General features: G+C 37.3%; 1 protein-coding gene across 7 annotated transcripts in view; it reads left to right on the top strand.

The window, feature by feature from the left end:
• LOC122632890 (RNA-binding protein Musashi homolog Rbp6) overlaps window positions 1–15,658 on the top strand; it is a 583,922-nt gene that overhangs the window by 363,341 nt on the left and 204,923 nt on the right. For all 7 annotated transcript variants that reach the window (XR_006327969.1, XM_043820192.1, XM_043820201.1 and 4 more), the window contains exon 5: window positions 11,930–11,971. Coding sequence is in view for 6 of the 7 variants with exons in the window: in XM_043820192.1 (XP_043676127.1) it covers window positions 11,930–11,971 (42 nt within the window). In the remaining variant the exon portion in view is untranslated. The remainder of the gene's footprint in view (window positions 1–11,929; window positions 11,972–15,658) is intronic.

Here is a 15,658-nt window from a genome sequence, read left to right as displayed (position 1 = left end):
GGAGGAACGCTTTTATAACAAAAAAAAATCGTAATAATAATTAGTAATTTGAAGTGGCCGTTTAAATGGTCGATTTGAATTTTGTGTCGGGCAGCCGATGAAGGTGTTGGTAAAGTCTGGATGAAGTGAAGGATAGGGATATCAAGAGTTTCATTAAGTCGTGGAAGAGGATAATAGCCAAAGTTAGACGGAGTACACAATAGTAGAATCTGAAATTCGAGTGTTACGAACGGGCAGGTCGATTCACAAAAGTAACAAGTTTAACTTACAGTTTATTAGATAATTGAATATAACTTGTGGTATTTTTGGTGTATGTATTTCGATGTATTGTACTTTTAAGTGATTTGATTGGAGATTGAAATATATTGGTCGATGGAAAGAGGGGATAGGAAATGATCGCGGAAGGGAAAGGTGGAAAGGGAAAGGGCGTGGCTATCGAAAAGTAGGGGTAGGCCCATTGGTCTACTCAAAATACAACAATTGTAATGATAATAAAGATAATAATAATAATAACAACGACGACGACGACGATGATGATGATGTTGATGATGATATCAAGAAAATATTATCCAAATATATGTAACAAATGGAACACAAACTCTTAATAATGTAAAATAATTTATAAGGGACATAGATAGGAAATTTGGTACGGACATGTCATATGTTCACAATAAAACAAAGAAAACTGAAAACAACAAGAAAGAAGAACCAGGGGAAACATATAAATACTTTCAAGAATTTAATCAAAACACAAGCATACATAAATTAAACAATTTATTAAAAAATACAAAAATAAACTGATGTATAAAGACTATTGTTATGACGAATGTATTGATAGGTAATCGATATATACGCCATACTAATACTATTACAATTATATTTAAAATAATAAATTGATTGAAAATAATTCAATAAATTAAACAAAACTTACAGACTACCGTAAAATACACCCAAACTCGTGTATTGAAAGAACCACGATAAGCAGAAAGAAAGGAGAGAGAGATATATTAGACATTCAAGCACTATACAAAATATAAATAGAAATCCTAAGGAACTATTTCCGAAATAAGACCACAGCACTTTACTAAGCTGTCGTCAAAGCAAACGTACGATACACACCACTCAACTTTAGATAAGAAAGTACACCAGAAGACATATACGTACTCATAATAGAACAAAAGAAAGAGAAATGGTCAAAGAAAATTCTACATAGCAACCATTACAAGATTATGCAAAATCCGAAAATAGACAAACAACTTTCATATAAATGGCATCTCGTATGAAAACTTTTCCGAGAATCAAAAGGCTTTGTCCTAGCAATACAAACCAACATAATAGCTATCAAAAACTATAAAAAAAACATGATAAAATAAACCATGGACACAGATACATGTATAAAATAGAGAAACAATAATATATAATAGGGCAATGCATACTACTAATCGAAACAAAATATCTAGATAAACACAACACAGCAGCAAACATCATGGACCAAAAATTAACACTGGAACACAAATTCATATAATCATATTCACCACATTACAAATATACATCCAAAAGCATACTAGAAACTGATGAGTACAAACTAGACTGGGAAAAAATATTATATACAAACAAAAGAATCATAAGCAACGATTTGACATCGTTCTCCTCAACAAAACACAAAAGGAAGACAATTTAATTGACATAGTTGTACCGAATGACATGAACTTTACACAGAAAAAATTACAAAATGAAAATTGACGAGTTCTAGAAGAAAAATCATGTAACAATAGTATTAATTGCCATATCCGTCACAAGCATAACGATAAAGAACTTCATCCAAATATATTAAATATACACATATGTACAAACATCCAAGAGACAATTTTATTGAAAACCACTACAATAATCGGGAAAATTTTATGGTAATAAGGAATGAACATATGACTTAGTGAAAGATCCATCAATAGCTCCCAGACCCACAATATGAAGAAGAACGAATATAATAATGACAATAATAACTTATATATAATGTCTCAGAAAGTCTCTTTGTATTGAATTCGTTCCTAGAAATGTCTCAGAGAACATTATGCATGCGAGAAAACATAAAATAATCGTAATAATAACAATATATGGGGAAGATTAAACATAAAACTACATTTCATCTTGCTGTAAAAAAGATAACTTTAATCTACAAATAACTCTGCTTTTCTCTCTAATTGTCTAACACCGTTTGAAATCTTGTAAACTTCCTGGCTTAATTTAACTATTAAATTATTAATATCGGACAGTAAATTGGAAACTAGTAGACATAATAATCGAGAATATAAAAAACGATAAGGCGAAGGATTTGCGATTCTTTATACATGTATTTCCAGAAAATCCTATAATAAGGATTAAATTAAATGCAATGGTGCATCATTTATGTGAGGTTCCGTATATAAATTTTGTCCGCACGACGGTTAATTAAAATTCGCGTTCATAGCGTTCCACGAAAAATTTCTTTCAAATACAATTTTTAGATTAAATTATATCCAACAATGGAGCATCAGAAGAACCAATCGCAGACTCGCGAAAAAAGCTAACCGAGTTAAGAGAATGAAATGAGCGCGAGTAAAGTTGACTTTTTTGTGTCGCGAAACATGGAACGCGAGACTGTGATAAACCCGCATGCCATGCATTTTTATCATTTGTTTTGTTTTATTTACGGAATAATGCATTTTTCTATTCTAATTGGATCAGAGATGAAACAGAAGAATTTAAACGACCAATTGAAATTATTTCCTGTTTCTTGTTTTCGATTTTTCTCAGCTTTCCCGTCGAGAGAAATCTTGTATTTCTTTCAGAAATATTTAGCAACGTCGGCACATGCCAGCTGTCCGTTCGCTTCGGTTGTGAACGATGCTTGGGTATTAGTCGGCGCCAAATGTCAATGACGTTCCGGCGTACAAAATTTCGACGCGCGTTATTGCCGATAAAAAATGTATCACTTCGTTTACACTAATCGAATCTCTCTCAAACGGTCGGTAACAAATGATGGCAAAAAGTAATCGAGCAGTAAAAGTCCTCCTGTGTTTTTGCTCTCGTTGAAACGATTAAGTTACGAACGATAGAGTTCACTAGGTATTTGGAAGCTGTGCATGATTACAAACAAAGACATTTTTTATAGCTCACTCTTTTTCATTCTATGGCAGGATAACAGTGAATCAAAATTAACGGAAGATAAATCGTACGTTTATCGTGCTTAATCATTTCGGTCGTTGACGAGTCGATATATCGATATATCGGTTTTGGCTGACGTTACTTTTAAATATTCAAGTTAAATATATTATAGGTATTCCAACGTTTCGTTATCTTTATTTCGTTAAAATACATTTTATGTATGGTATATGAGACTAAATGAAAACGCGTCTGTTTTCATTTTTCGATTCTCGTCGCGTATGCCGACTAAAACCTCGAATGATAACGAAGGATCGTTTTCGAGAGAGAAAAAACAAAGAGATATAAATAGAGAGAGAGAGAGAGAGAGAGAGAGAGAGGGAGGATATATTTTGGTCTCGTGGAGCTACGAGAGAGACCTTCAATAACGGCGCGTTTGTCCCGCGAAGAAAATAATATACAGCGGATAGAAGTCAAAGTCCATTTTTATGGATCTATATATCTTGGAGTTGGCGAAGAGTGGTAGTACCGAGGGTGGCGTCGATGGTTGCCGGAGGGAGAACGAAGGTCGAGAATCTGTACGCTGCTGGCGCGAATATTAAAAGCAATCGCTCAGTTTCGCGTAATAACTGACCATCGCGGATCTACTTATAGATATAATAAATCTATATTCAATACCTTCCAGTAATTTACTACGTTATTCGCGGCTTCTATCAAGTAAGAGGAGTATTCTAACTTTACGGAAAACTTTATCGTTGATACCAGTTGCAAACGTATAGGTAAATATCCGCCGTAACCGGAATTCTGATAATTTCGACTATCATTCATATAATTAATGAACTACGGTAATAGTATTAAATCCGTGATGTAATTCTAGATTTTCTAACACTCTCTCGAAAGAGTTACCATTAAACCAATCTAAGAAAGTTTGTCTCATGTAGGTGCTTTTATTATCTATATATATATATATATATATATATATATATATATATATAGGTATGCGTGTACCTATACATAGAAATATATAATTCTTTCTTTTTCCCTTTTCTTTCGTGAAGTTAGATATACTACGGCTATTAGGAGAAGCGATACCGTCGAGGTCGATGATATCTCATCGATAGTTCTACATCGAGAGTTCGAAGTGAAAAATTCTTCCTGCCTTTCGCAGTATAACGTACACGTAAGAAGATTCTCTGTATCTTGATTCTTTCGCATAGTCCTTTTTTGCAAAAGTTGGAATGGCCGTAGAACTTTCGCGTTTCTCTTTACTTCCTCCCGCGTCGCAATCTACTTTAGTAAATGTCCTACATTACTTTAGTTTCCGTGTATCCAGCTGACATCCAAAAGTATCCACGGATGACAGTTGCGACGACCATTACGGACAGTTTCGAGACTAGGAAGTTTCTCGTCGAGCAAGAAAAGCCGAACTTTCTATCCTCTTGCAGTTTCTTGTACGATTCGCAGTTTCGCTTTACTCCTAGCGGCGCTCGATACTCCCGATCAAAGTCGTCCGATGGATTTTGTAATCCATTTCAATCATCCATTACGTGTCGTCTTTGTACTCGGTCCTGTCACACCGGCACTGAGCTCGAAACTTTTCTTGATTTTTCTCAATGGCGGGTCGCATTCTATGGGTTTTTAAGAAGATAAATAAGATAAAAAGAGAAGGATCTTTTTCTCTTTCCTTCGTTATCCTCGGAGATCGTCGTTTTGAACGATCTCATATTTTCTCTCTCGCTCTCTCTCTTTCTCTTTCTCTTTGCAAATCGTCGACGACGATGTTTGAAGAATCTCCCCTTTGTTGTGGTGCATTTCGATGTCCGAAATGCCTCCTTCTCGTATTCTCGCTTTCCAACTCATCCTCTCGCCTTGTATAAAATCTCCTCTCCCACTTCCTCGGATAGCTGAGTGCCGTGTATTGTTTTGTCTTCTTTCTTTCGAGATTCCAACGCAGAATCGTGCATGCGTCTAGTAGTCGGAAAGCTTGCGAGACGTCAGCGTCGTGCTGAAAAAGCAGTACAGCGAACATAAACGAGAGGTGGAACGCCGGGAGGAAGAGAGAAAAAGAGAAGGAACAGCTAAAGCTCTGAAGAGACGATGCGAAAGAGAAGGAGAGAGAAAGAGAGATAAAGAGAGATAAAGAGAGAGAGAGAGAGACAAAACATGGCGTAGGCGTCAACGTCTCGTCATTGCGAAATCTCGAGAAAAAAATGGATGACAAAAGGAACCAACGTACAAAAGAGCCGAGTGTTAGTCGACTCGTGTTTGTACTTGTCGTTGCCGCGAAAGCGAAATAATAAAAAAGAAAGTTGGAAGAACGGCAACTGAGGGAAACACGAAAGGTGGTTGCGTCGGCGGAAACAGTAGGAGTGGTGGTGGTGATGGCAGGGCAACGTACATACGTGGTATCAAAGAGGAAATCATCAGTTGCAAAATCACCGTCGCGTATTTGCTTTTAATTTGCCAGACGAATTAACCGGGTATTTGAAGCGGGCAAATGCCACCACTGCGACCACCGCCATCACCCTTTCGCGTTGGGTCGAGGGCTGGTAACGAATCGGTGGTCTCTAAAATTTAATAATAATTCTCGTTGTGTTGCACATCGTCGAAAATGCCAAATATGACATTGGCGATGTATTCTCTCGTATCTGTATGCTCTTCCTTTCTCTCTATTTCTGTCTCTGCCGTTTCCATTTGGTTTATCCTTATTTCGTTTTCTTTATTTATTTTTCCGTTCTGAATCCATCTTTACTATTTCTTTCTTTCTTTCATCCGTTTTCCTGACCCAGTAAAACAATAACAAAAGCAAGAGTAAACAAATAGGAATTTTGGTATTGTGCGTAAGAGTATCTTGCAATACGAAATCAATTTGATTTCTTTGGAATACAAATTTAGGAGGTATTTGCCTTTCGACGTCGAAATAATTACAGCATAATTGCCGGATTTTGCCCTTTTCAAAGAGGACTTAAAAATTCACATCTATTTATTCGCATACGCTTTGCTATGATACATTCACGGTCGTTCGATATATTTGATCGAAAAGTAAAGAGAGAAAGAGAGAGTGAAAAGGAAACTTATAATTCAATTCACAGCAACATTTTCGTTTTGCGATCTTTAATAAGTATTTGTTACATTGACGAACATTTGTAATTATGAATGTTTTATTTTCGGGAAGTATTCGATATTGTGAAATTGCATCTACAATTCCATTTTGAACACCTTTAATTTGCTTTCCATTGGAAATATTTTTTCATTGGAATATTTACGGGAATAATTTTCATGAGATACAGATATAGATAGAGAGAAAGATAAGCAGAGGGAATAATAAAAAGAAGGGTAGTAATGATGTTGATAGGACTCTTCGCTTAAACATTCTACGATGAATTAGATGAACGAAGGCACTCCTCGTACCGCGTTATACTATCGTCTTTATGAACTATGGTGAGAACATAAAAATTTTTACTGTCCTCGAACGTCGTATCCTACATTTTATACCGGATATGTCATGCCGTGGGTGGAAGTCATTACTTTAGCATTCTCCCCGATAAAAGAAGGTCTTCTCTGACTCGATTAAAATTCAGGCTTCGTAGATGGTAGACGAACTCGAGTAAGTTGCAGCAGTCGAGAAATGTGCGTCACCAACATAAACTGCAGAAAATAGGGGAAACAGCAGGAGCACTCGGATTAAGTTATACGTGAGAAATCTTTGAAAGATGTTTGGTATTTTACATTTCAGCGTTCCTTCGTTGTTTCTACTTTTCTGTAAAAAAAAAAAAAAAAAAAAAAAAATGTTTTTTTATCTTTCAGTTTATTTTTCGGATATAATTTGAAAGAATATTTCGGCAAATACCTTGAATAAAAGAAAAAAAAGAAATAACATAGAAACGTTCACCGATTCGTCTTAAAGAAAGATACGAAACAAGTTCGCACAATTCAAAGAAAGGAAACGCATAGAAAATCATAGAGGAAACGTTGAGAGATGTGTCAATCAAAAGTTTCTCTATCGTTGAAAACCTTTCAACTTCCATTATGTAACCAGCAAAGCTATTCGATACTTTTTGAACTTGCAAAACGTGCGTTCGAGACAGACAGAATTAGAGATAGAAAGAGAAAGCTTGAAAGAAGAGTAAAGCACGATGGAAGGAGTGCGTCAGGAGAAGGGTTAGAGGGTTGCTCGAGAGTAAGAAAATCTCCCACTTGTAGCTCGCAGATATTTACTCCGATCTTACCGAGGCTGGAGTTAAACCTTGAGCAATGCTTAGACCCCTCTTTCTATCCACCCATTTAAGTCCACGCTTAACTTTCAACATGAAGTGTTGAAAGAAACTTGATATCGAATTCGACCCGAAAAAGTTCTTTGATGTGAGATTTCGAGAGATGTGAAATCTCATCGATGCGTTTATATATATATATATATATATATATATATATAAACATTATATATTATATATTATATATATATGTATTATTTATATTTATTATTATATATATTATATATATATAAACATAATTCGAGTTTAGAACTCTTTAATAGAATTAATTACAGTTTTCTTGCTATTGGAATGATGCATTTCTAGATGCATAAAATTTTCAATTCTATAGACTCGACCTTTTCGTTAATTTTTAAACTCAAAGTCTCAGGAATAGTAATTCTTTTTCTTACTTTTAGTAAAAAGAATTTAGAGGAGAACATACGTACGTAGGATTAAAATATGGAGGTAGATAATAAGTACGAAAGAGAAGAATGAAGAAAGATGAGTAATCACTTTTTAAGAAGAGTTTTTATCGTCTTTTATGGAATTATACCAAATCCCGAAGCAGTATTAATTAGGTCTTACGTTTAAAATTACAGATCGTAAATTGAAATCCATAGAATCGTGATTTTATTCATTTATATTGTCTATGTATTCGTACATAGGATCATTCGATTTGCTTTGTGAATAGGAAATCTAGATCATAGAATTTTGAGGTTCTCTGTTGAAATACGTAAATTATTTGAGAATTAATGGGTTCGACCCATTGCGCGCATCATCATTCCTGGAATCCATCGAGTTTCCTAACCATCAAAGGTATGCATTACTCGATATTAGAAACTTGCAATACAAATTCTGTATCGTAAAATTATTCTTTTTTTTCAGGTAGTATACATACCGTACAATTATCAGGGTTAGCTTTTTTTTTGCGTGTAACACTTTAAGTCGATCAAATTTAAATTTCGAAGGAATTAGCACGTGCTCGCGCGTGAAATTTCTCGTTCTATTACTCCCAGATGTACCACTGAAGACGAAGACTTTGCCATTCGACAGAAGCTTAGAGGATCGAAACCCGAAGAATAGCATCGTGAATTACTTTTCCAAATGCTTCCTATCCGAGTCAAGGTCTCTCCTTCCAGAATCTCGTTGGGAGACGAGAAACGGAAAGGGTATGGGGAAGGTATAGATGACTCTTCCAATTTTCAAACGTACCAACCAGATTCAATTTCTATCGTAATCGTCGTTGTCTTCCTCATCGATGTTTGGAGGCCGATCATTTCGTCAGATACTGGGTAACTAGGTTACGTTTTTGAAAACGACTTCGTGTCTCTTAATTTGTCTCCATAATGTTATCCTTTTCTTCTTTCTTTATTCATACTTCCGCAATGATTCATTCTCTTTTTCTATTCTATTTTACTTGTCTTCTTTTCATTATTTATGCTACCAGTATATTCTTTATGATTTCTTGAAAATGAAATATGCATTAGAAAAGAAACATTATATATCCAAAAAAGAAAAAAGAAGCCTGTAATTGCAAACTTTCTGCACTGATACTTATAGCCTATTTTAATGTTCCAACATATTAGAACATATTGGAATAGGCCTGAGAAAAGTGACCTAATTACCGAATTGCGATTAGAAAATATATCGATAGGCAATATATATGGTCGACGTAGAATTAAAATATCTTAGATAAAATCAACAGGAATTAAGAAAGAATTCGTTAAGTTATCTACTAGATGGTAGATATCCACTATACATAGACGTATTTACATATATCCACATGTACTTTCGGGTATATGCACGAAGATCAACGCGTCGAGCAAGAGTCCAACGTTTTGCGTTCAAGGAATTTTGTAGAGGGAAATTCATTATGTAAAACACGTTGGAGAGTTGGTAATCCTATTTCTCAGACTGGAGGGTCGCGAGCACAAGTTGCGCCGCGCGGAATCCGTTGTAACTTGTTCCTGCGGGGGTAGTAAGCAACTTCCCATGGGACGTTACTTCTTCTTCTTCTACCTTCTTCTCTCTTTCCGCGAGCCGCGTAGAAAGTCAGAAAGCGGGGAAAGTACGACTGAGAAAGACAAACACAAAAGTGGGAAGAGTGAGAGTGATAGAGAAAGATGGCAAGTTCTCTCTCTTTCTCTATCTTTCTCTCTTCAGTCAACGTCGCGAGACGCTTGATGGACTTAGTTCTCCCGGTTCGGAGTGAGTACGAAGCGACAACCGGTGTGAACTTTGCCGTAAGGGATTATGCAAACTGGTGGAGGTTCAGAAGGAGAGGGTGAACGAAGGAACGAACGAACGAACGAACGAACGAACGAACGAACGAACGAAGCAAGAGACGAGAAACCACGCCGGTAGCGCACGACTACCGTGGACGGAGTAGTCTCCCTCTCTCTCTCTCTTTCTCTCTCTCTCTCTCTCTCTCTCTCTCTATCTCTCTATCATTCTACTCGTTGGCTTTGCTCAGTCGCTTTCCTCGCTTGTCATTACAACTTTCCACATTACCTTCGAGCTATATGTTTATCTTCCTTCGCATCAAGAATAATCATACTCGTGGTTAAAAAAAGTATCAGCGGTCAGAATCGGGGAAGGAGAATTGCTCAAACTTTCCTATTCCATCTGCTATCCTTTCCTTTTTTTACAGGAAAAAATTCGTCAAAAAAAAAACACTTTCGGGATAAAAACGAAAAATCAAGTTAATACCTTCCTCTGTGGTTTTCTGGGTTTTCTTCTTCAAATTGTCGATACGAAAGATCGATTTTATTGATGAAAATTAAAGGGGAAGTACAGGTCGATAGATGATTTATCTTAAAAGATTAGAACGAATAGTTGAGAATAATACAAATGAACGGTCTAATGATCTACGAGTAGGAAAGAATCATCATAAATCATTGCGAAGATCATATACGCTAATAATAATTCTACGCGTCAAAAGCAGGTAACAACCGAGCTGGTGGAATAGCTGTGTGCTTTCAACGTATTTGGTAAACTATCGTATTGATGAAGCGAAGCACAGAAGGCAAAGGACGAAGAGATATGGCATCTTCCACTGGAAAGAGAGAGCATGAGTATGAGGAGCGGTGATGGGAAGCTAAGAGAGAGCGCGTTAGATCGAGATAGTGGAATGCGTCGAGTGTATTAGAACGTGGCTCTAGATAGGGACGATGCCGATAGGACGGTAGTAGTCTCGCTGATAAACAAACCGTACCACGCAAAAGCAACACTAATCAGCATAAATGGCTTGTCCCTATCCGATAGGGCAACGCGGCAGCTGCACCGCCAGCTGAATAAATTTTGGATTACGCCGTTTGGTCAAAGCGTAGAGCGAAAGCGAAGGGAGAAAGGGAGGTAGTATAGCAAGAATTAGGGCACTCCCGAAGGATCACGTTCTCGAGTTTCGTCACGTAGGAGGGAAGGCTAAACCGCTTTAAGCGTCACCACCACCGACGTCGTCGTCGTCGTCATCGTTCTCCTCGTGTCCACCGTCCTTCTCCTCCTCATCCTCATTGGTGTACTAGCTACGGTTGATCGATGTTAAACGAGATCGACGTTTATTACTTTCGCGTAATGCGTTTTGCACGATGGAAGCGGGGCAAAAATTTTCATCTGTGCCTCGGATGAAACGGTCACGCGTTTTGACGCGACTGAAATATTGATTTCGAGATGGTATTCATAGGGATTGAATCAAAGTTCATAAAGAATTTTTAAGATACGAGAAAATATATCGTAATTCGATACAATAAGTAAAATCATTTTCGTTAAAGTTTATCAATTCTTTTAAATAGATTTATATGCTATCGCGTATAAACATCGTCATGGTGATATCATAATATAGATTAAACTGACCCTGACATTTATTTTTCTCATCATTTTTCGAAACGATGCAATTTATATTTACGTTTTTCCGTATCATCAAATTCAAAGATATGAAAATGTCTCGTTTTACGTGACTCACTCTGTATAAATTCTTACTTTAAAGTGGCTCCGATTTTATCCCCTCCCAACGTTTTTAAAACGTTCAACTACTTTCGTATATTACTTGGAAGCGGATCGAGATGCGGGAGCTCGCTCGATGAAAAAGCACCCGACTCGCAACGGATCGTTTTTTCCCCGGCTTCTACTTTTGCGCGTGTTACTCAGCCATCTTCCTCCCACGCAAGCGAATGTGTATCTTTCATCTGCGTTCAGTTTTCTATCCCTACATCTACTACTCCTGCTCGTACCAACGTGATTTTGTGGTCGACCGAGATTTACCTCGAGCGTCGAGCATCCTCTAGTCGTCGTCGTAGTTGTCGTTTTCCTTACCGTTGTGTTCGCGAAAGCACGTATAAGGAAAACGAGTGTGCTGTACCGAGCTTAGACCATGATACCCTTCCGCGACGTGTTGTTCTTTTAGCCTAATCCTCTTAACAATAGATACCCGTGCAACCTAACTGAAATCCTTATTTTCTTATTTCTTTTTACTCAACGAATTCGCTTGTTTCAAGACGAACCACTTAATCACATTTGTTTCTTCTTTTCTATTACAGATCGACCCGAAGGTAGCGTTCCCAAGGAGAACACATCCGAAGGTAAGATCAGCTAGATTACATTCTACGATCAGGTAGATTACATTCATGAAATATTTTTTAAAAAGCAAGCTAAACGAATTAAATGCTATATTAGGCTATTTTACTCATATTTGATAGAGAAGATAAAAGGACATAACACGTTACCTTAGAGATTGGAATATCGTTATAACAACTATATCGGGTGAGAGTGACCTCGTTTTAAATAGAAACGACAGTTTAACAAGAATTACTCAGCATGCACGTTTCGCAGTCGAAAATGCGCAACTGTAGATCGCGCGATATTTCACATACAAAGTTTTAACTGTGAGCGAGATGTAACCAGGTATTGCATATACACAGGTACATATGTATATATAATCATATAAGAGCTCGTACGGAGCGCAAAGTTGAAAAGTCGAACGATGAACGGTAGGAACGTTGAGAAATGTTGAGGTGCCGCGGGCACCAGATTGAAGAGAGAATAATAAAGTCCTATCATCCTCGTAATAAGAGCAATTAGATATAATTTACTTCAAAACCGGGAATTATATCCTTGTCTCGGCGGATAGTAGTCATAGCCGAAGCTCTCACTCTCTCGCACTCGGTTCACGAAGTTGAAAGTCGAACGAGACCGAGAACGAATACGATGTTAAACGGTCGCTTGGTGGAAAAAGAAAGAGAAAGAGAGATGAACGTCCATGTACATCTACATACTTAAAACCGGGTGATACATATACGCGAATGTGTGTCTACGCGTCCGTTACTCTAAAAGTGGGGAAGGATATGGAAGAGGCGAGAGAAATTCGCGCGGTTTAATAATATAAATGCTAGGCATGCGAATTACCGGCAAGTGACTGAATTGCACTAATTTTAATTGTACCCTTTCTCCTCTCTCTCTCTCTCTCTCTCTCTCTCTCTCTCTCTCTTCCACGTTCGCGCACTTCGTGCCTCTTTTCGCCCACCACACCCCACCCCTTTGCTATTCAACGACTTTCTCTCTCTCTCTCTCTCTTTTTCTCATTTCGTTGTACAAGGGACATTTCCACATTTTTACAGCGCGTGCGCCATCACCTCCGCCCCCATCGTCGTCGGTACCACCACCTCATCCCATTTATTTCATTCTTTCCCCATGGTGAGAGGACCGGAAGCGCATAATTTATGATGTGAGCGCGCGAAATCGCGATTCAATGTTGCTGCATGTAATCGCACGCCGGGGATTTCGAGGATTGCACGTTCGAATTGCAAAGCCGTTTAGTTTTGAATCCGAATTGGAAAGCGAGCTTTTAGCATTTCAATCGAATTAAAAATTCAGAATCGAGATCGGAAATTTTCTGCTATAGGTTTATACCGTATCTCCCATTCCGAGGGTGTAGGATACTCGCGAGATCGACGAGAAATTTCCTTAACGGTCGTTGACCATCACAAAATCATTGCGATCGATAATTGTATATAGATATTGTTAACAGAATGCAACCGTTCTATTTCAATTGTCGACTTCGATCTTCTGTGTTTTGATAATGAGATAAAAGACATTCGGTTTTTTTTCGATTTCTTTGTTTTCAAAGACAAAGAACTTACACGCGATACTCGTGCTGGGTAATTCAGGTTAATATTAGAGTAAAAAGTGATATATAGATAACACGTAGTTTATCTTTCTTTTTTTGTTTACATCTTTTCGTTTAGAATATTTATATTAACAGATTTATCAAACAGAATTCATCGAAAATACAGGTAAGGAAATAAAAAATGTTCCTCCGCTGAATTACATATGAAATCTCTGTTTACCCGTTGCATCGATTCGGTCTTGGAATCGAAAATAGTGCGACCTCACCGAGTTGTTTATCAGTCGCACACCGTAAATACCGACCGAGAAAGACGAATAGCGGCGATAAAAGAAAAAGAATGAAAGTATGACAGGATTAACGAGAATCCGAGGATGATCGTGGATGAAGCAAGTCGACAAACGGAGAGAAGCAGTTACAAGTTGACAGTTTTACCGACAATATCGATGTGTACGCGAGTTCCCGAAGAATTTCTAAGAGAGAAAGAGATATAGAGAATATGAGTGGTGAAAAACAGAAAAGGAAAGATATATAGACAGTGCTGAGAGAACTCGTGAGAAGGGTGGCATGTCTGCGCACAGGATAAAGATATGGATTACGGGAAGCTCTATTCGTGACTCGAAACGCGAGTCTACGTGGTAGCAACGTATTCGAAATAAAATAACGACCATTAATCGCGAGATGGGGGTAACATATTTCAGGTGAGCGCTTCGGGGCAGCTTGAACGGCCGGTGCAATTTTCATAAAATGGAGATGGTTGCGGCATCCACCCCCAGAGTCACCCCCGTGAGCTTTCTTTTTACGCCGTGCCTCGAGTCTCTACACTTACAAACATAGGCGTATATATGTGAATTCGCTCGTAGTGCACCATCTCGGTTGGTTCACGTTTGAAAAAGTAATACAAACGCATATTCGGGATCGTTGCCAGGAACCTCTTTCGAACGCGTCTATAATATGGTTGGCGCGCTTCTTGTAATCCACGATGTGATAACTCGAATGCTACATTACGTTGCTTATTTTGAAAGCGGACATTTTTGTGTTTATTTTTCTTTCGAGATATTTTTCATAGTCGACATTTTCCTTATTCTTTTTCTTTGTTCTTTTATTCGAAAATTTTTCGTGATCGTTTTTAGAGAGTTATGAAATGATTGAAATGTTTATTTTGATTCTAGAGCAATGTTAATGATATATAACCGTATGTTATTATTTTTAATTATTTATTTATGTTCTCTCATAATTTAAAAAATATCAACTTGAAAAATATTATCTCTGTTTTTTTTTTCTTTGATGACAGCATGATGTAAAAAGCGCAACTAGCGAATAGGAAAATCGAATTTCGATGTTCGCTTTACGAATAAGTACATGTAATTAAGTATTATTGAATACATGATTGTCTATTATTATCACATTCAATTATTTATAAATTCTTTAAGCGAAAAGCACATTTTAATTCGTTTATAAATTTTATTCCAGATTAAACCTTTTTATGCAATTATAAACGTATTTTCCACGACGAATTTTATGGAACGAATATATTTCACATCATGTAGGTGTGAGAACACGAGCACAGAACCTGGCCCGTGTATCAATCATGAATAGAGAACGAGCGAGGATATTACGAGAATATTTTCAAGCGCAACGGCGAAAGAAAAGAAAAAAGTATTTTATAATATTACATTGTGTAAATATTTATTATCTTTAGAAAAAAGCAAAAAATATAGCTTTTTTATTATTAATGCAAGTTCTGTGCACAACATCGGCAAAATGTTAAATCTTAGCCAAGCGGAAGTTTATCTCATTTCTTTTTCTAAGAATTCTGAAAATACTTAATATGATGAGGGATTCTGAAATCTACGAAATACGCGTTACGTGATAAACTTCAAGGATAAAATGGTTGCGCTGTAAAGTTCATTGAAATGTCACTAGATGTTTCTGTGCGACGAACCATCGCAACAACCTCCTCGAGACCGCGTGCAGGAATTGCTTTGTTACCGTACTTCCGGTCTGGCGGAAACGGTGCAATGCGTTTCCGACATGACGGAAAAGTAGTGACAGTCATTACGGAGTCCTCTCCAAACGCTTCGTTTCTCGTGTTCTATTTTTTTCCTTTCTCTTCTCCGTTATACGGGTGTCATAAACATCACTA

The sequence above is a fragment of the Vespula pensylvanica genome, chromosome 1 (genome assembly GCF_014466175.1).
Source record: "Vespula pensylvanica isolate Volc-1 chromosome 1, ASM1446617v1, whole genome shotgun sequence".
In the NCBI taxonomy this organism is placed as follows: domain Eukaryota; kingdom Metazoa; phylum Arthropoda; class Insecta; order Hymenoptera; family Vespidae; genus Vespula; species Vespula pensylvanica.
This window is presented reverse-complemented; position numbering and strand designations above follow the sequence as displayed.